Source organism: Pseudophryne corroboree, chromosome 7 (genome assembly GCF_028390025.1).
Source record: "Pseudophryne corroboree isolate aPseCor3 chromosome 7, aPseCor3.hap2, whole genome shotgun sequence".
In the NCBI taxonomy this organism is placed as follows: domain Eukaryota; kingdom Metazoa; phylum Chordata; class Amphibia; order Anura; family Myobatrachidae; genus Pseudophryne; species Pseudophryne corroboree.
In genome coordinates this window covers 60,208,844-60,230,437 of record NC_086450.1, presented here as the reverse complement: position 1 = coordinate 60,230,437, position 21,594 = coordinate 60,208,844, and the positions used below count along the sequence as shown (strand labels likewise).

The 21,594-nt window shown below is 47.0% G+C and overlaps 1 protein-coding gene across 21 annotated transcripts in view; it reads left to right on the top strand.

Annotated features, from left to right (window-relative positions):
* Positions 1-683: 683 nt before the first annotated feature.
* The window catches only part of LRRFIP1 (LRR binding FLII interacting protein 1), a 276,900-nt gene continuing 255,989 nt past the window's right edge, over positions 684-21,594 (top strand). For 19 of the 21 annotated variants that reach the window (XM_063933201.1, XM_063933200.1, XM_063933195.1 and 16 more), the window contains exon 1: positions 926-1,479. In XM_063933201.1, coding sequence (XP_063789271.1) covers positions 1,390-1,479 — 90 coding nt within the window. In that variant the 5' untranslated portion in view covers positions 926-1,389. The other 2 variants (XM_063933181.1, XM_063933191.1) reach the window with 2 other exon arrangements.

Here is a 21,594-nt window from a genome sequence, read left to right as displayed (position 1 = left end):
AGGACGCTGCAATCACCCCCATTTTGTGTCACCTCTTCTAGGGGTGGACTATTCCGCCCAGGGTAATCCTACGCTGTGCGCCCAAGATGGCTGCCGCACCTGGTACCCTGTGAGGGTGGAATACACAGCCCATGGAAGTTATTACCCAAAATGCCTACACCAATCCTGCATTATGATTACTCTATGCATTTTAGGTTTTCATTTTTATGCCTGTGTATTGCTGTATTAATCTTCTGTATTATGCTTACTTTGATGTCTGTAAAGCGCCTTGAGTCCTGTTTGGAGAAAGAGCGCTATATAAATAAAACTATTATTATTATTATCTTACTTAAGTTGGAAGAAACAATGTAAAAAGCAATAGGGCCTCAATTGTTGTGTCCTTTATCCTTGGGCCCCCTGAACCTTGGGTCCCCGTATGGACCCCCCCCCCCCCCCCCCCCTCCATGATTGTACCCAGAAAAAAGACCTGTATTTGTTTTGTGTGGAAATGTAAATATTTCATGCAAACATGTAAATGTGAATTACTGCTGTCGTAATTTACAACAGGAATAAGTCATACTACTTTCATTAATAACATAGGATATCATTCTTGACCAATAGAGAAATTCAATGTATACTACTGGGCTAATCCTCCCCCTGCAATGCCCTTCTTCCACTCCCACTGATGTCAGCTGCAGAGCTGAGGGGGAGAGGGATGAGGAGGGAGAGAGGGGAGAGCAGAAGCCTGCCTGCAGAGAGGAAGGACATCTTACCCATTTCCTCCTGCAATCTCAGTGCTAGACACAGTAGCAGATAGAGGGGGATTCTGTGACCAGAGTGGGCTGGGAGACATGACAGCCAGGTATCTGCATGCAGCGCGCAGCAAAGGATTAGAACCAGCAGGATCAGTGGAGGACACACTGTGACAAGGGCAGAAGAGGTATAAGCATGTATATATCCCAGTGCAATGTATGGTGCAGATAAGGGGAGACACATTGTGACTGTAAGTACCAGATAACAAGGGTTATGTGGGAGGATTATGGTCCAAAATCCCCATAAATAGCAGTATACAGGGCACTGCCGCATAAACTGTCCTAAGGAACGGGGTAAAACCATTACCAGAAAAGGGGAATAGATATCAAAAGAATAGTAATACTGTTAGTATTTATTATTAGTATGAACAGCTATTTATATAGCGCACACATATTACGCAGCACTTACACAGAACAGGTCAGTCATTCACATCACCAGGCACACTGTAAAGGAGGGAGGCCAGCTGAAGCCCTGTCACCTCTGCCCTGATAGACCTGCTAGCCTGGACTGCTCTGCGGCTGGGGGCTCATTCACAACAGGCTGTATGCGGACATTGGACTGATCTGCCAAACACTACTTACTACCTCTGGACTGGAGATGGGTACCCAGGGCCCTGGAAGGAAAAGACACCCCAACAGGGAGAAGCTGTCCGCAGAGGACCAGGCCTTAAATCAGATAGCTAGAGAGGTGAGTCTGGATACTTACTGTATCTTTGCTGCAATTGCAATATAAGCAGCGTTATAGAGCACGTGTTGTGTTTACAGCTGGGATTTTTATATAGTATCATGCTACAAAAATATGTATGTAAATATGTAGCAATATCTGGTGAAATACTGTATGTAGCTAAGGGGAACATTTACTAAGCAGTGATAAGAGCGGAGAAGTGAGCCAGTGGAGAAATTGCCCCATTAACCAATCAGCAGCTCTGTATAATTTTATAGTATGCAAATTATAGATGTTACTTCAGTGCTGATTGGTTGTCATGGGCAACTTCTCCACTGGTTCACTTCTCCGCTCTTATCACTGCTTAGATAATGTCCCTCTTAGGCCCAGATTTATCAAGCCTTGGAGAGTGATAAATGGCACAGTGATAAAGTACCAGTCAATTAGCTTCTAACTGCCATGTTACAGGCTGTGTTTGAAAAATGACAGTTAGGAGCTGGTTGGTTCGGTTGGTACTTTATCACAGTGCAATTTATCTCTCCAAGGGCGGGATGTACTAATGTACATCGCCGCCCATCGCCGCCCTGCGCCACGATGCTGATCGCATACGTACTAACATATGCGATCAGCATTGCGGAGGACAGCTTTTCCGATAAGAGCTGTCCTCCGCGATGCACAGCTGCAGCCTGACTTCCGGGATTCGGCCCCGGGAGTCAGTCTGCGCATGCGTGGAGTTACGGGGGTGGCCGCAGGGCATGCTGGGAGAGATCCGATCGGATCCCTCACACAGCGCCGCGGAGAGAAGCCCATAGGCTTCTATGGACTATCGCCGAACCCCGCCGCGGCGCTGACCTACCGGACGGGGCTTAGTACATCAGGAAAATGCGGTAAACGGGGTTTACCGCATTTTCCGCTTAGTACATCCCGCCCCAAGGCTTGATAAATCTGGGCCCAAGTATTTATTACATATGTAACGTAAACAAATGGAGTATCAAATAAGCCTAAGATTTATAATAGCAATTAAAAGATCACTTATTGGCACGAAACAAATATATTTCCAGAGAAATCCCAGTTCTAGATTATGCTGATAAATATTGGGTAGCACTGTGGAACATGCTGAAGTTACAGTACGAACATTATAATAATAATAATATTAATAATAATAATGTATGTTATGCATTTATACCTCAATACCCAAAATAATTGGGTCGCTCTGGAAGTGCTGTGTAACAATCTCAGGGTAGGCAGTGGACGTCACACCAGCTGCTGTCCCGGACTCTCCTGACAACTGCTAGCAATGACAACTAGTGTGTGTCTTGGTGTTAAGTGAAGTAGAAGTTCCCAGACTTGGAAACTTCTATGGCGTATTTTGGGTTAAAAGTCCCTGGAGAGTCCTGCTTTCCCTGTCACACATCCAAACCAACTCACACAAGGTTCTCCCAGCTGTCCTGTCACCTGGTGCTGCTGTCAGGCCTGAGATGCCCTAAGCCTTCTGCCCCAGTTATTAGAGCCACGTTAACCCCTTTGTTGCTTGTTAACACTGTAGCGTTCCCCGCTTTGATGTCTAGTCCCGGGAAAAGGTAGACTGACAGCATGAAAACCTGGAGAGCGGGAATCTCATTCTGTCAGAGTTGTGGCTACAGTCTGAAGGAAATAAACGTCTTGCAGCGCTTAACAAAACAATTGCCGGCTTGAGTCGGACGCAGAGTGCCGTCATATGCGGACATCTGTGCTGGATAGAGATAAAATACCAGCCAATCAGAGCCTAACTGCCATGTTACAGGCTGTGTTTGAAAAATGACAGTTAGGCTGGTACTTTATCTCTCTCCAAAGCTTAGTACAAGTGTCAAACAGGCCCCGAAGTCAGACTGCAGACATGCCGATTTCACAGACAGCGCGAGCGAGCCGTTCTCTCCTTTGTTCACCATTCAGGCGCTCAATATGCTGATCATCTCAAGAAACGTGTGAGCTTTTGGATTGGGTTCTGACTTCGGCCCAATGTTGCTTATTTACTAGAATTACTTATAAAGGGCCCCAGACACTAGAACGATAATGCCCGATTTCATCCAATTTTGGGCATTCTGGCCAATATATCGGGTGAAATCTGGCATTTTGGATGTGTTTCCGATCTGATGCGCGTTCCCGTGAGGGTCGGATCAGCTTCCCTAGGTCGTTACTTCTGCACTCGTGATATGTCGGTTCCGGCAGGCATGGCTGGGATCGCATAAGATATATTGCATGCAAAATGTACCAAATCGTATGGAACCACTCCAGGGAAGCTCCCGCGAGAGTTCAAGGGAAATCGCCTCCGACTTCAGCCTCAGGCATATCCGCTGTAGTGTATGGGGGCCTTTAGTTTTATGTTTGCACTGAAACACTGTGATCAATGAGAAACAAAGAGGGCGGTATTCAAATGATATATCACGCCCAATCTCGTTTCTAAAGCGCTCCTGGTTATCATGCGTATCGTGCACATAGTAATCAGGTACAGCTGCGTAACTGGTTGGGCGCCCTCGCTACCCCAGGGGTAGCGAGCTGAAATAATTACACCATGCCGTCAGCAGAAACAGAACGAGTGTGGAAGGGGGTGAATAGAATTGAATACCGCCCAAAGTGTCTGCTTGCTTTGATTCAGTTATAATTCTGCAGCTTGGTCATCAGGCTGTAGTGGGTATAGCAGCGGGTGTGGTTAATCAAATCGACAGTGTCTAGGTCGACAATGTTTAGGTCGACCACTATAGGTCGACAGTCACTAGGTCGACATGGATGGAAGGTCGACAGGGTTTCTAGGTCGACATGTGCTAGGTCGACAGGTCTAAAGGTCGACATGAGGATTTTTTTTTTTTGGGTGTCGTTTTCTTCGTAGAGTGACCGGGATCCCAAATTAGTGCACCGCGTCCCGGCGCATGGCTCGCTTCGCTCGCCATGCTTCTGGCATGGTGCCTTCGCTTCGCTCGGCACACTTTACCGTTCCAATCGTAGTCCACGTGGATCGTTAAGTATGAAAAAAGTCAAAAAAAGGAAAAATTTTTTTTGAAAAACTCATGTCGACCTTTAGACCTGTCGACCTAGCACATGTCGACCTAGAAACCCTGTCGACCTTCCATCCATGTCGACCTAGTGACTGTCGACCTATAGTGGTCGACCTAAACATTGTCGACCTAGACACTGTCGATCTTCAGACCGGATCCCATAGCAGCATATGGAAACATTTTTAAACCTTCGCCCTATGGATGAATGGAGGGGGTTGGCCTGGCACACCAAAACTGATTTATTGCTTGCTTAAGTTACCGTACTTATTGTTGGAACAATGATGGCTTTATAGCTGGCCAGTGTCCAGGAAACAAATCAAGAATGGTTCCTGGCCATCGCTATCACTCATAGTACACGGTGACTTCAATCTGTCTGTCATGCACTATATATAAAGACATATTTATAGTCATATGAAGATCAAACTGTAATCTAGTGTAGAGACCTAGGTTTTATGGTGGGTAGCCCGAAATGCTCCCTGCTGAGACATAGCCTAAAATAGCCTTCCCTGTAAAGCCAGCTCTACGCCGGGCAGATGGCACATGTGTATCGCGCTATCAAGTCTGATCTCTATCAGCGCTCTGATTTAATGGGGTTTGACAACTTAACTAACCACGCCGTCTACACACTGTCTACACTGAGCCTGACGGAGCTGCCACAAGGGTGAACTAGTGGTGACCCTCATATTGTCTACCCAGATTTCTTACTCTTTCCAGAAAGTGACAGTAGGAGGTGTATCACGCCTTGGAGAGATAAATTGGAGAAGTTGCCAAAGCAGCTTCTCTCATTTCATAGACTGTGCAAGACAAACGACAGAATCTGATTGGATGGTTTGGGCAACTTCTACACTTTAGCTCTCTGCAAGGCTTGATACATCTCCCCCTTTTTACGCAAACTCTGGCCCATCACAGACTATTCCTGGTGACTTCCGCTATGCATTAGTTCATGTGTGTTTGATCAGGAATATTCAGCATGGGATTAATCAAAACCTGATTACTGAACTGGTCGTAATATTTTCCTGTGTGATATTTAGAATCTAGGGACTAATGCTATTTCCTGTCTGACGCCTTCTTTTTGTAGGGGGAGATGTGTAAAACCTTTTTAAGCGGAGAAGTGGACACGTGGTTGCCCATAGCAACCTACCAGCTTTTATCTATTATTTTATAGAATGTAGGATGCAAGTCAAGCTAAATGCAACTGTATCTAGAAGTTTATTGGTTTAATGGGTACTGTAGAGGCACCACTTGTCCACTACCCCAGAAGGTTTGATATATTTCCCCCTTGATGAGGGACCAGCAACTCATCTTTTATTATACACCCAGTGTCACACTGGGGCATGAAGGGGGTCGGTGAGACTTTGGGTGGATCTGGGTGTTGTGGGACATGGCCAATTTAGAGGGTGTGGATATGCCACCGCATTGTGGATATATGACTGGGGTGGGTGTGTACATTCACTGCAGGGATGCGGCCCCCACAAAGGACATGTCGTGATTTTCATGTGTACTCATCACCCACTGCACTACACAACACAACACAACACAATATACACACCAAGATAAACACACAGTCCAAACAGTTATGTAACTTACAGATGTGTCCTCATACACCTATCCTTATGGTGCCACATGGCAGGAGATGCCTGGTATAACGTAGACCCTCCGCCACGGGTAGCGATACTTTACTTACCTTAGGGCTCTTGCTCACACTTTTGCATGAACTCTTTCCGTGCTGTGCGCATGTAGTGCGGTTTCCAGCACCTGATAAGCGTTGCGATCATGATGTAATGATGCTGCAGCGATTACGGGAGCTGGGGGCCTCACCGCATGAACACCAGCCTCCGGCAATAGGACACATGGCTACAATTGTTATTATTTTATATACAAATGGCTGTTTTTAATAACCCCCTTCTCGTGGTACACTATCGATTGTACTGGCAGCCTGTACTCATCAATGTTTCCGTCCACGGGCTCCACACAGGCTCCATTGTTTTGTTTTGGTTTTCTATAGATACTGGATTCTAAATTGGGAGTAAAGTAAATAAAATCAAGTAACTTTGCACCTGGACAAACCATGTTGGGGGGTGGGGGATGTTACACGAGCAAAGAGATGTGAGAGGGGTGTATCCCAGCTTAAATATAAATCACAGTGTACAAATAAAGCTGTCCAAGATTTGTGGTCTGCATGCAGAAGCAGCCAGTATTTACCCTGCACAGAAAAAAATATATATATATGTATTTGCTCCTCTTGCATTGCAACAAGGTTTGTCCAGGTGTAACGTCAATTGCTTTTATATAAAACTCAGAATCAGCCTCTGAATGTTACAGATGGGACTGGGGCTTGTTTGGGGTTTTTGAGGTGTACAGTACTCAGATCCTTTTAGTTTTAAGTCAGAAAGGGCGTGATCAGATGGGGTGGAGTTGCTATGGCTACTGAATACATGGAAGCAGCAGTGATAGCACTAATATGGTAATGCAGCAGGGGGCGTCACACCTCCTGCATACATTACTGATCTGACCTGCAACCTAGAACGCAACTTCACATCATCTACAACCTCAATGACTGATCCATGGGTTCACGCAAGTCGGCCGCTGCAGATCCAACAAAGAGGCCAGGAAATCTCTGTCCTCCCATGGAGATTCTGGCCTGTCTCACCTCAACAACAGCGACGACGCACCTCCATTTTTGGAAATGTAGGCCGACGACTCCAGACCCCCAAATGGCATCAGACTGTCACTCACTGACAGTCTACTGCCGATATGCGTGCCACATCGGATACCTGTACTGCACATGCGCAGTACGTGTCTGGGGCATACGCAAAGTTCCGAACATCAGGCACCAATGTGTGTTTCACAGAAAGTGCATCCGGGGAGCAAGACACATTAGGATTTTGGAGTCAGTGTGGTGCTGAAGTGTGGACAGTGGGGGTCATTCCGAGTTGTTCGCTCGTTATTTTTTTCTCGCAACGGAGCGATTAGTCGCTAATGCGCATGCGCAATGTCCGCAGTGCGACTGCGCCAAGTAAATTTGCTATGCAGTTAGGTATTTTACTCACGGCATTACAAGGTTTTTTCTTCGTTCTGGTGATCGTAATGTGATTGACAGGAAGTGGGTGTTTCTGGGCGGAAACTGGCCGTTTTATGGGTGTGTGCGAAAAAACGCTACCGTTTCTGGGAAAAACGCGGGAGTGGCTGGAGAAACGGAGGAGTGTCTGGCCGAACGCTGGGTGTGTTTGTGACGTCAAACCAGGAACGACAAGCACTGAACTGATCGCACTGGAAGAGTAAGTCTCGAGCTACTCAGAAACTGCACAGAAAAGTCTTTTCGCAATATTGCGAATCTTTCGTTCGCAATTTTGATAAGCTAAGATTCACTCCCAGTAGGCGGCGGCTTAGCGTGTGCAATGCTGCTAAAAGCAGCTTGCGAGCGAACAACTCGGAATGACCACCAGTGTCTCGTGTCATGCAGGTTACCTCCCCTAGGGGCAGATGTACTAAGCACGTCATGTATAGTATTAAAGATGAAAGTGAGGGTTTTAAGGGGCATAAATATTCATTAGGACAGCGGTTGGTCGCATGCGCTGTCCCGGCAGAGGAGCAATGATCAATAATTAGGTTTTTCTTGTTGCAAATTGCGGCAAGATGGATTGAAAAGTAATGATAGATAGACCTTAGTGCAGACTCTGGACATTGGGCCTAATTCATGTTTGTACGCTATTGCGATTCTTTAAGCTTCGGAACTATTTTAGCAAGTGAAGCTGCGGCCCAGAAAAGATAATAGATGCCCACCTGAGCCATCGCAAACTCTTCCGCAACTGCGTACACATATGCAGCCTATACGCAATAAAGAGGAAATTGGCTGTCTATGGCTATGCAGATTGGCTGCGGCAGTAGCGATACAGGAGCCATGTTTCTCTACGTATATGATCGCAGCTGATGGCACATACACCCCCCTAAAACAGGCATGACACTCCTGCGTTTCTGCTGCCAGTCCCTGTTACCTCCCCCAAATAGTCCCTTCCTGTCATTCATTCTATGATAAAAACCTCAGTGCGAGCGCGATCACAAAGGCACCATGACACATGCGCAGTATAAGCGCCTGCAAATAATCACTCAATTGCGTTAACATCGGCCATTGTGTGCAAACATGAATGAGGCCCATGGTGCAGAAATATCTAACATTAAAATAACCGTGCAGCTCACAGCACAACGGGGTCATTCCGAGTTGATCGCTCGCTAGCAGTTTTTAGCAGCCGTGCAAACGCATTGTCGCCGCCCACCGGGGAGTGTATTTTCGCTTTGCAGAAGTGCGAACGCTTGTGCAGCAGAGCGCCTGCAAAATCTTTTTGTGCAAAACAAGACCAGCCCTGTAGTTACTCTTTGTGTGCGTTGATTCTGACGATGGAGGGACGGCTTTTGACGTCACACACCCGCCCAGCGAACGCCCAGCCACGCCTGCGTTTTTCTAAGCACTCCCTGAAAACGGTCAGTTGCGACCCAGAAACGCCCACTTCATGTCAATCTTCCTGCGTTTGGCCGTGTGACTGGAATGTTTGTTACACTCTGTGCAAACCCACAATGCTCATTGTACCCGTACGACGCGCCTGCGCATTGCGGTGCATACATATGCGCAGAAATGCCGATTTTTAGCCTGATCGCTGCGCTGCGAACAACGGCAGCTAGCGATCAACTCGGAATGACCCCCATTGCCTCCAGCATACCTCAGCCGCCAGATTATGTACACATTCCCCTTATCACAGCAGCCAATGGGCCTAATTCAGACCTGACTGCAGCAGCAAAATTGTTCTCTAATGGGCAAAACCATGTGCACTGCAGGGGAGGCAGATGTAACATGTGCAGAGAGAGTTAGATTTGGGTGGGGTGTGTTCAAACTGAAATCTAAATTGCAGTGTAAAAATTAAGCAGCCAGTATTTACTCTGCACAGAAACAATATAACCCACCCAAATCTAACTCCCTCTGCACGTTATATCTGCCCCCCTCCCCCATGCAGTGCACATGGGGGGTAATTCCAAGTTGATCGCAGCAGGAAATTTTTTAGCAGCAGGGCAAAACCATGTGCACTGCAGGGGGGGGGGGGGGGGGCAGATATAACATTTGCAGAGAGAGTTAGATTTGGGTGGGTTATTTTGTTTTTACTGGCTGCTTTATTTTTACACTGCAATTTAGATTGCAGATTGAACTCACCACACCCAAATCTAACTCTCTCTGCACATGTTATATCTGCCTCCCCTGCAGTGCACATGGTTTTGCCCAACTGCTAACAAAAATCCTGCTGCGATCAACTCAGAATTTCCCCCATGGTTTTGCCCATTAGAGAACAATTTTGCTTCAGCGATCAGGTCTGAATTAGGCCCAATAACTGGTCTCCTGGTAGCTACTGTATTTGCCCTCTCACTGATCACTTTCCCAGTGAGGAATCATCTTCAACTGGCCATACACACGCTGCTCTCCCCTGCTGCATAGCAACTTGATCTTGGTTAGATTTGGCCATATACTTATAGACCTGTGATATTCGGATGAACTGTCTGGATCCAGGAGAGCACAATCAGCGTGATAGGATGATGACCACAAACACGTTCATATGGGGTAATTGCCTGACCAAAAATCATCAAAATCGACTTTTAATAAATTTCCCGTTTTGGTCCCGTTTTCCGAATTATTTCTCTGTGGGGCATGCGCAGATCTCAGGGAAAATCAGTCGATAATTTATTTTATTATTTATTTATTAACAGTTTCTTATATAGTGCAGCATATTCCGTTGCACTTTACAATTAGAACAACAGTAATAGAACAAAACTGGCTAAAAACAGACAGACAGAGGTAGGAAGGCCCTGCTCGCAAGCTTACAATCTATAGGGAAATAGGCATTGATATACAAGGGGTGGTCTTCAGTATGCCGGCTGTCGGGATCCCGGCGCACAGTATACCGGCGCCGGGATCCCGACAGCCGGCATACCGACACTTATTCTCCCTCGTGGGGGTCCACGACCCCCCTGGAGGGAGAATAAAATAGTGTGGCGCGCGTAGCGAGGCGAGCGCAGCGAGCCCGCAAGGGGCTCTTTTGCGCTCGCCACACTGTCGGTAAGCCGGCGGTCGGGCTCCCGGCGGTCGGTATGCTGGTCGCCGGGAGCCCGACCGTCGGCATATCGTAGTGAACCTATATACAAGGATAGATGCTACCTATTGCATAATGGTTGAGGCTAGATCCAAGTGGCCTAAGGGACCTTTTCCGTCAGGGGGAGGAGCCACGACACAAGGGGGAGGAGCTACACCAGTGGTACAGTTGCTCTAGTATCCACGCCACCAACTATTACCTTTAGTAATTAGGTGGTGAGCGAAGCGAGCCACCGTGCCCGAAGCGTGGCGAGCGAAGCGAGCCCGCGAGGGTACTTTTCGGGTACCTTGTTCGGCCGTAGCTCCTCCCCCTGGTGACGGGTTTCCTCCCCTAGGTACGTCAGAAGGTCCCTTCTCCCACTCCGATATAGAACCAACCATTGCATAATGGTTCACCAGATCGCTAGGTTCTTAATGGGTTGTATCTATGATGATACCCCACAAAGTTGGCCAAGTGTCAGGAGGGTGTGAGAGTAAAGAAAGACAAAATATGTGATGTTATGAATACTGTACAGAGAGGATGTAATTAGATAGGGAAGCATTGAAGGTTATGTGGGTGGACATGGAATTTGGTAGGCTTGTCTGAAGAGGTGAGTTTTTAGGGAACGTTTAAAGGTTTGGAGACTAGAGGCGAGTTTTACTGTGCGTGGGAGGGCATTCCACAGAGTGGGTGAAGCCCGGATAAAGTCCTGTAATTTTGAGTGTGAACAAGTAATGCGTGTGGATGAGAGAGGTAGATCTTGTGCAAAGCGGAGAGGATGTATGTTGGTGCAGTTTGGTTAATAGCCTTGTATGTGAGTAAAAGTATTTCTCTAACGTCCTAGTGGATGCTGGGGACTCCGTCAGGACCATGGGGAATAGCGGCTCCGCAGGAGACAGGGCACATCTAAAGAAAGCTTTTAGGATCACATGGTGTGTACTGGCTCCTCCCCCCATGACCCTCCTCCAAGCCTCAGTTAGGTTTTTGTGCCCGTCCGAGCAGGGTGCAATCTAGGTGGCTCTCCTAAAGAGCTGCTTAGAAAAAGTTTTTTTAGGTTTTAAATCTCAGTGAGTCCTGCTGGCAACAGGCTCACTGCATCGAGGGACTTAGGGGAGAGATTTTCAACTCACCTGCGTGCAGGATGGATTGGAGTCTTAGGCTACTGGACATAGCTTCAGAGGGAGTCGGAACACAGGTCATCCTGGGGTTCGTCCCGGAGCCGCGCCGCCGACCCCCCTTACAGATGCTGAAGATCGGAGGTCCGGAAACAGGCGGCAGAAGACTCTTCAGTCTTCATGAAGGTAGCGCACAGCACGGCAGCTGTGCGCCATTGTTGCTACACACTTCTCACTGACCAGTCACGGAGGGTGCAGGGCGCTGCTGGGGGCGCCCTGGGCAGCAATATTAAATACCTTTAGTGGCAAAGAATACATCACATATAGCCATTAAGGCTATATGTATGTATTTAACCCAGGCCAGATTTCTCAAAACCCGGGAGAAAAGCCCGCCGAAAAGGGGGCGGAGCTTATTCTCCTCAGCACTCAGCGCCATTTTCCTGCTCAGCTCCGCTGTGAGGAAGGCTCCCAGGACTCTCCCCTGCACTGCACTACAGAAACAGGGTAACAAAGAGAAGGGGGGCATAAATTGGCGATATTTATATATTAAAAGCGCTTATAACAAAAACAACACCTTTTAGGGTTGTTTATATACATTTATAGCGCTTTTGGTGTGTGCTGGCAAACTCTCCCTCTGTCTCCCCAAAGGGCTAAGGGGGTCCTGTCTTCGATTAGAGCATTCCCTGTGTGGCTGCTGTGTGTCGGTACGTGTGTGTCGACATGTATGAGGACGATGTTGGTGTGGAGGCAGAGCAATTGCCGGTAATGGTGATGTCACCCCCTAGGGAGTCGACACCGGAATGGATGGCTTTAGTTATGGAATTACGTGATAATGTTAGTACATTACAAAAGTCAGTAGACGAAATGAGACGGCCGGAAAACCAGTCAGTACCGGCTCAGGCGTCTCAGACACCGTCAGGGGCTGTAAAACGTCCCTTACCTCAGTCAGTCGACACGGGTACCGACACAGATGAATCTAGTGTCGACGGTGAAGAAACAAACGTATTTTCCAACAGGGCCACACGTTATATGATCACGGCAATGAAGGAGGCTTTGCAGATCTCTGATACTGCTGGTACCTCAAAAAGGGGTATTATGTGGGGGGTGAAAAAACTACCTGTAGCTTTTCCAGAATCAGAGGAATTGAATGACGTGTGTGATGAAGCGTGGGTTAACCCAGATAGAAAACTGCTAATTTCTAAGAAGTTATTGGCATTATACCCTTTCCCACCAGAGGTTAGGACGCGCTGGGAAACACCCCCTAGGGTAGATAAGGCGCTCACACGTTTATCAAAACAAGTGGCGTTGCCGTCTCCTGATACGGCCGCCCTCAAGGATCCAGCGGATAGGAGGCTGGAAACTACCCTGAAAAGTATATACACTCATACTGGTGTTATACTGCGACCGGCAATAGCCTCAGCCTGGATGTGCAGTGCTGGGGTAGTGTGGTTGGATTCCCTGACTGAAAATATTGATACCCTGGATAGGGACAGTATTTTATTGACTCTAGAGCAATTAAAGGATGCGTTTCTTTATATGCGAGATGCTCAGAGGGATATTTGTACTCTAGCATCAAGAGTAAGTGCGATGTCCATATCTGCCAGAAGAAGTTTATGGACGCGACAGTGGTCAGGTGATGCGGATTCCAAAAGGCATATGGAAGTATTGCCATATAAAGGAGAGGAATTATTTGGGGTCGGTCTATCGGATCTGGTGGCCACGGCAACTGCCGGCAAATCCACTTTTTTACCTCAGACCCCCTCCCAACAGAAAAAGACACCGTCTTTTCAGCCGCAGTCCTTTCGCTCCTATAAAAACAAGCGAGCAAAAGGACAGTCTTATCTGCCGCGAGGCAGAGGAAAGGGTAAGAGAGGGCAGCAAGCAGCCCCTGCCCAGGACCAGAAGCCCGCCCCGGGTTCTACAAAGCCATCAGCATGACGCTGGGGCTTTACAAGCGGACTCAGGAGCGGTGGGGGGTCGACTAAAGATTTTCAGCAATCAGTGGGCTCGCTCACAGGTGGACCCGTGGATCCTGCAGATAGTATCTCAGGGTTACATGTTGGAGTTCGAAAGGTCTCCCCCTCGCCGGTTCCTAAAGTCTGCTTTACCAACGTCTCCCTCAGAAAGGACGACGGTATTGGAAGCCATTCACAAGCTGTATTCTCAGCAGGTGATAGTCAAGGTACCCCTCCTACAACAGGGAAAGGGGTATTATTCCACACTATTTGTGGTACCGAAGCCGGACGGTTCGGTAAGACCTATTCTAAATCTGAAATCCTTGAACCTGTACATACAGAAATTCAAGTTCAAGATGGAGTCACTCAGAGCAGTGATAGCGAATCTGGAAGAAGGGGACTTCATGGTGTCCCTGGACATAAAAGATGCTTATCTGCATGTCCCAATTTACCCCTCACACCAAGGGTATCTCAGGTTCGTGATACAAGACTGTCATTATCAGTTTCAAACGCTGCCGTTTGGTTTGTCCACGGCCCCTCGGGTCTTTACCAAGGTAATGACCGAAATGATGGTTCTTCTACGAAGAAAAGGCGTATTAATTATCCCTTACTTGGACGATCTCCTGATAAGGGCAAAGTCCAGAGAACAGCTGGAAGTCAGTGTAGCACTAACCCAAGTAGTGCTTCAGCAACACGGGTGGATTCTGAATCTTCCAAAATCTCAATTGACCCCGACAACACGTCTGCTGTTCCTGGGAATGATTCTGGACACGGTTCAGAAAAAGGTGTTTCTCCCGGAGGAGAAAGCAAGGGAGTTATCCGAACTGGTCAGGAACCTCCTAAAACCAGGAACTGTGTCAGTACATCAATGCACAAGAGTCCTGGGAAAGATGGTGGCTTCTTACGAAGCAATTCCATTCGGCAGATTCCATGCACGAACATTTCAGTGGGATCTGCTGGACAAATGGTCCGGATCGCATCTGCACATGCATCAGCGGATAACACTGTCACCAAGAACAAGGTTGTCTCTCCTGTGGTGGTTGCAGAGTGCCCATCTGTTAGAGGGCCGCAGGTTCGGCATACAGGACTGGGTCCTGGTGACTACGGATGCCAGCCTACGGGGCTGGGGAGCAGTCACACAGGGAAGAAACTTCCAGGGTGTATGGTCAGACCTGGAGACGTCTCTTCACATAAATATACTGGAGCTAAGAGCGATATACAATGCTCTAAGCTTGGCAAAACCGCTGCTTCAGGGTCAGCCGGTGTTGATCCAGTCGGACAACATCACGGCAGTCGCCCACGTAAACAGACAAGGCGGCACGAGAAGCAGAAGAGCAATGACAGAAGCTGCAAGGATTCTTCGCTGGGCGGAAAATCATGTCATAGCACTGTCAGCAGTGTTCATCCCGGGAGTGGACAACTGGGAAGCAGACTTCCTCAGCAGACACGACCTTCACCCGGGAGAGTGGGGACTTCATCCGGAAGTTTTCCACATGATTGTGAACCGTTGGGAAAAACCAAAGGTGGATATGATGGCGTCTCGCCTCAACAAAAAACTGGACAGATATTGCGCCAGGTCAAGAGACCCTCAGGCAATAGCTGTGGACGCTCTGGTAACACCATGGGTGTACCAGTCAGTGTATGTGTTTCCTCCTCTGCCTCTCATACCAAAGGTACTGAGAATTATTCGGAAAAGGGGAGTAAGAACAATACTAGTGGCTCCGGATTGGCCAAGAAGAACTTGGTATCCGGAACTTCAAGAGATGCTCACGGAGGATCCGTGGCCTCTACCTCTAAGAAGGGATCTGCTTCAGCAGGGACCTTGTATGTTCCAAGACTTACCGCGACTGCGTTTGACGGCATGGCGGTTGAACGCCGGATTCTAAAAGAAAAGGGCATTCCAGAGGAAGTTATTCCTACCTTGATTAAGGCTAGGAAGGAAGTGACCGCACAACATTATCACCGCATTTGGAGAAAATATGTTGCGTGGTGTGAAGCCAAGAAGGCCCCAACGGAAGAATTTCAATTGGGTCGATTCTTACATTTCCTGCAGGCAGGATTGTCTATGGGCCTCAAATTGGGGTCTATTAAAGTTCAAATTTCGGCCTTATCAATCTTCTTCCAGAAGGAATTGGCTTCAGTGCCTGAAGTACAAACTTTTGTCAAGGGTGTACTACATATACAGCCCCCGATTGTGCCCCCAGTGGCACCGTGGGATCTAAATGTAGTTTTGGATTTTCTCAAATCTCATTGGTTTGAGCCTCTCAAATCTGTAGATTTGAAGTATCTTACATGGAAAGTAACCATGCTACTGGCCCTGGCTTCAGCCAGGAGAGTTTCAGAGTTGGCGGCTTTATCGTACAAAAGCCCATATCTGATTTTCCATTCGGACAGGGCAGAACTGCGGACACGTCCTCATTTTCTCCCTAAGGTGGTTTCGGCTTTTCACTTGAACCAGCCTATTGTGGTGCCTGCGGCTACTAGCGACTTGGAGGACTCCAAGTTACTGGACGTTGTCAGAGCATTAAAAATATATATTTCAAGGACAGCTGGAGTCAGAAAATCTGACTCGTTGTTTATATTGTATGCACCCAACAAGATGGGTGCTCCTGCGTCTAAGCAGACGATTGCGCGTTGGATCTGTAGCACAATCCAACTTGCACATTCTGTGGCAGGCCTGCCACAGCCTAAATCTGTAAAGGCCCACTCCACAAGGAAGGTGGGCTCATCTTGGGCGGCTGCCCGAGGGGTCTCGGCATTACAACTTTGCCGAGCAGCTACGTGGTCAGGGGAGAACACGTTTGTAAAATTTTACAAATTTGATACTCTGGCTAAGGAGGACCTGGAGTTCTCTCATTCGGTGCTGCAGAGTCATCCGCACTCTCCCGCCCGTTTGGGAGCTTTGGTATAATCCCCATGGTCCTGACGGAGTCCCCAGCATCCACTAGGACGTTAGAGAAAATAAGAATTTACTTACCGATAATTCTATTTCTCATAGTCCGTAGTGGATGCTGGGCGCCCATCCCAAGTGCGGATTGTCTGCAATACTTGTACATAGTTATTGTTACAAAAATCGGGTTAATATTATTGTTGTGAGCCATCTTTTCAGAGGCTACTTCGTTTGTTATCATGCTGTTAACTGGGTTCAGATCACAAGTTGTACAGTGTGATTGGTGTGGCTGGTATGAGTCTTACCCGGGATTCAAGATCCTTCCTTGTTGTGTACGCTCGTCCGGGCACAGTACCTAACTGAGGCTTGGAGGAGGGTCATGGGGGGAGGAGCCAGTACACACCATGTGATCCTAAAAGCTTTCTTTAGATGTGCCCTGTCTCCTGCGGAGCCGCTATTCCCCATGGTCCTGACGGAGTCCCCAGCATCCACTACGGACTATGAGAAATAGAATTATCGGTAAGTAAATTCTTATTTTTATCTTTAATACGGTAGAATACCGGTAACCAATGGAGGGACTGACAGAGCGGATCTGCAGACGATGAACGTCTGGCGAGGAAGATTAGCCTCGCAGCAGTTGACCTTGTGTGTGACTCCACTAGTTTGACCGAACGTATTTTGACGCTTTTTTTGGAGCAAATTAATGATTACGGTTTGCTCCCACACACTGGCTGATTACTAGTTAACTGATTGGAAAGATAATGTTTTGGTGTAAGGCCAGCTTTAGACATTGTTGCTTGTGAAATATTAAAAAAGTTGAGCTGTCTGCTTGTGAAATATTAAAAAAGTTGAGCTGTCTTGAGCAATTATGCTCTTATGTATTTATTTATTTATATATATATATATATATATATATATATATATATATATATATATATAGAATATACGGGCATCCGCACAGAACTGTATCACTAGAAGACAACACGGTGGTGCTCAACTCCAAGGAATTTCGGGTTCCTGATAATAGTCTTTTGAGAAAAGAGGGCACTCACCAACAATTTCTTAAAAGAAGGTCAGAAGGTCATTTATTGATACATTCGTAGGTCGACGTTTCGATCACATCCCAGTGATCTTTGTCAAGACAACAAAGCAGTGTTGTGTGGTGACAGGGCACCAGAAGCACACTGCTTCTGGTGCCCTGTCACCACACAACACTGCTTTGTTGTCTTGACAAAGATCACTGGGATGTGATCGAAACGTCGACCTACGAATGTATCAATAAATGACCTTCTGACCTTCTTTTAAGAAATTGTTGGTGAGTGCCCTCTTTTCTCAAAAGACTATATATATATATATATATCAGTTATTTATACAACAGATAGCAGAGCTAACAATCTATTTTCCCTACAACACGCACACATACAGGTACCTACACGCTAGGGTTAATATTTTGTCAGAAACCAATTAACTTACCAGTAAGGTGGGAAGCACTTGGAGGTAATATACACAAACACAGGGAGACGTACAAACTACACACAGACAGTGCCTTGTCTGGAATGTGAACTCAAAACTTACTGTGGGGACATAGCAATGCTAACCACTATGCCACTGTACTACTCTTTCTGAATGTGTCACCATAATCACACCTCTTACCAAGTCACAGAGGTCACTGTTGCAGCCATTACTATATTCCACCATTACTATAGCAGACCCCAACTATGTTTAATGAGCTACACACATGGGTAATTCCATGATTTCAGTATTATCACTTACCCAGGTCTTTCCAGTTTTCCATGTTCCTAAAACTTTAATTAGCTCAAGTGAAAATTGCATGGTATTGGGATCCCAACGCTTGGGATACCGGCAGTCAGAATACCGACAGCGGCGTCCCGACGCTCAGGATCCCGACTCCTACTCGATAACTATGCTACCCCTAATCCCTAACCTCCCTAACCCTCCTTACCCACTGACTGACCCTAACACTCCACGGCGGTTCCTAACACTAATTCCCCCCTCCCCGCACCCTAAACCTGATCCTCTTTCCCTGCAGCCTAACCCTTACCCTCCCCGGAGGTGCCTAACCCTCCCTCCACACAGCCTAACTCTAACCCCGCCCCCCCGCAGCGTAAACATAACTCCTCCCCCTCCTCCTCCTCCATGGCTAACCACTCTGCTGTGCCAGCAGTCACTCAGTCATGATCCTGGCTTTTGTGATCCCAGGGCCGGGGTTCCGGTGCCAGCATTGCGTTTACTGACAGGTGTCGGTATTCCCAGCAACGCCAGCGTCGAGATACCAGCGTTGGTATTCCGACTGTTAGAATCTGTAATACTGGAATCACGACCGGATCCCTGAACATCATGTCCACTGAATATACATGCGGCATACTTAAACACTACACATATAGTATTATTTGTTTAATACCAGTTATTCATATAGCACAGATAAATACCACAGCGCTTTACAGAGAATATTTCAGTCATTCACATCAGTAACTGTCCCAGGGGAGCTTACAAGCTATATTCCCTATCACACACATATTCATTAGGGTTAATTGTTTGTCAGCATCCAATTAAACTATTCGTATATTTTTAGATTGGAGGAAACTGTAGCATCTGGAGCAACACGAAGAGCACATACAAACTCCACACAGATAAGAGTACTTGTTGGAAATAGAACCAGATACCCCAGTGCTTGTAGGCAGTATTGTTGACCACTGAAAGTAAACTCTTCGTAGCTGTACTGAAAACCTGCTCCCTCTAATGTACACAGCTGCCTTCCTATGAATACAATTTGCGCAATAAATACGATTCCCCGTCTGCCAGAATGCCGGCAGCAGGGCAAGCGCTAGAAAACCCTTGCGGGCTCACTGCGCTCGCCACTAGTTATATTCTCCCTCTACAGGTGTTGTGGACACCCACAGAGGGAGAATAGTGTGTGTCGGCAATTCACCGCCTTCCGGGATTCCAACATTGGTATTGTGACCGTCAGGATCCCGACTGGCGGTATTTTAACCGCTTCCCCAATTTGCTGCAGGACCTGTCACACACAGTCACACAGCACTTTCTCAGGGGACGGCAGAATCTACATAAGCCAGGACTATCTATGTAAGATACGGACATCTGGCAAGTGAAAGGGTATCTTCACCCTCGCGTGAACCTTGTGACTTCCGCATTCAGTGGAAATATTAAATAGCCGTGAATTTAACGTATTAGTAAAGATAGTAGTAGATATAAAAAAAGAGTGGGGCAGATGTATTACGCCTGGAGAAGGCATAAGGAAGTGATAAAGCGGTGATAAGTGCAAGGTGATAACGCACCAGCCAGTCAGCGCCTGTCAATTTACAAACTGGAGCTGAAGGTTGAATATGTTTGTACTGCAGGTTCATTTCTATTGTATACAGTATGTGGATTTGCTATGGAGTAGCACCCACTGATATGAGAGACCTTATAAAAGGCTGAATGTAATATGCTGCCAGTTTTCTGATGAGGTTTTTGCTGCTTTAAATCTTGTGACTAAATTGGCGAAGTCTCAGCACTTGCCGCAAGGCGCTATTACATTTGGACCGTAAGGGCCTATTTACCTTTATTTGTTGAATTGGTCAGGAAATTAATGTCTCATATCACTGCTTTCACCAGCACCATGGGATGTGACTGCAGCCAGCAGGGCTTTAGCTGACACAGTTACATCCCATGTGATTGCGCCATCTGCCTATGAAAAGGAAATCCATTCTGCATATGTGTAGAACATATTTCCTCTGCCTCCCCAGCCTATAGGCAGTGGTGTCATTGTCTGTGGCCACCAACATCTCTACCACAACCGTGCCCCAGAATAATGTGCTCTAGAACGGCATTCTGGAGTGCATGTGCTGCTTCTTAACGTGCGAGCAGGGTGACTTCAGTTCCACTCTGAACTCTAACGCTTATCTCTGCAAAAATCTATTACACCGGGGGTGGGGTAGGAAGGGAATTTTACAATGAAGACCTATGGACATTTAATAAACAATATATTTAATAAACAATATATTTACAAAAATGTATTGAAATATTTCATTTAACCTCCCCCCCATTTAAATTAAATATTTAATACATTTTTTTAAATATATTGTTTATTGAATGTACAAAAATTGACAGTGAAAGCTTATGATGCCCCGAGTATGAGTCATTCGGTCGACATCACTTAGGCCGACAGTCATTAGTAGTCGACATGGTCACTATGTCGACAGAGACTCTATGTCAACATGTACTAGGTTGACATGAGAAAAGGGTTGACATGAGTTTTTTTACTGTAACCCCAATTAGTGCACCGTGTCCCCTTCGCAAGATGCCTCAATCCGCTACCGCTGCGCTCTGCACAAGTTACTATTCCCAATCGTAGTCCACGTGGATTGTAAAGTATGAAAAAGTACAAAAACTGGGAAAACATTTGAAACCGCATGTCGACCTTTTTCCATGTCGACATAGTGACCATGTTGACATAGTGACCATGTTGACATAAATCACGTCGACAAATAGTTGTTGACCTAATGACTGTCGACCTAAGTGTGGTCGACATAATGACAGTATCCCAATGCCCCACCCCCCAAAAAAAGTCAGGTTTACCATTTCCTTACCACCTTGCGAAAACAAAATTTGCTCCAGTACACTCTTTTGCATTTGCGATTGTCTTCAATCCAATTCCTTTGAGGAGATCGTGCATAAAAGCTAGCACGTCCGCACTTTGTCAGCAGCTAAATTTAGGGGTCATGCCATCCCAGGCACAACGCTATTGATCACCCTCATCACGTCATTGTCCCCTTCATGTTAGGGCCAGTCCCAATACCCCCAGACTGCCAACAGAGCCACAACCTCATCCCCCACCACCTCACGTACCACAAATTACTGCCCATTGCCCCCCATCCCCCCGCCAGTTGCAAAACAAAAATTAGTCAAAATGGCAAAAAAAAAAAAAGAATCATCTGGTCAGCGGCCTAGCAGGTCTCTCATGCAGGGCAGCCTGCTGTGCCGCCCCCAGCAAATGCCACCCCTAGGCAGGTGCCT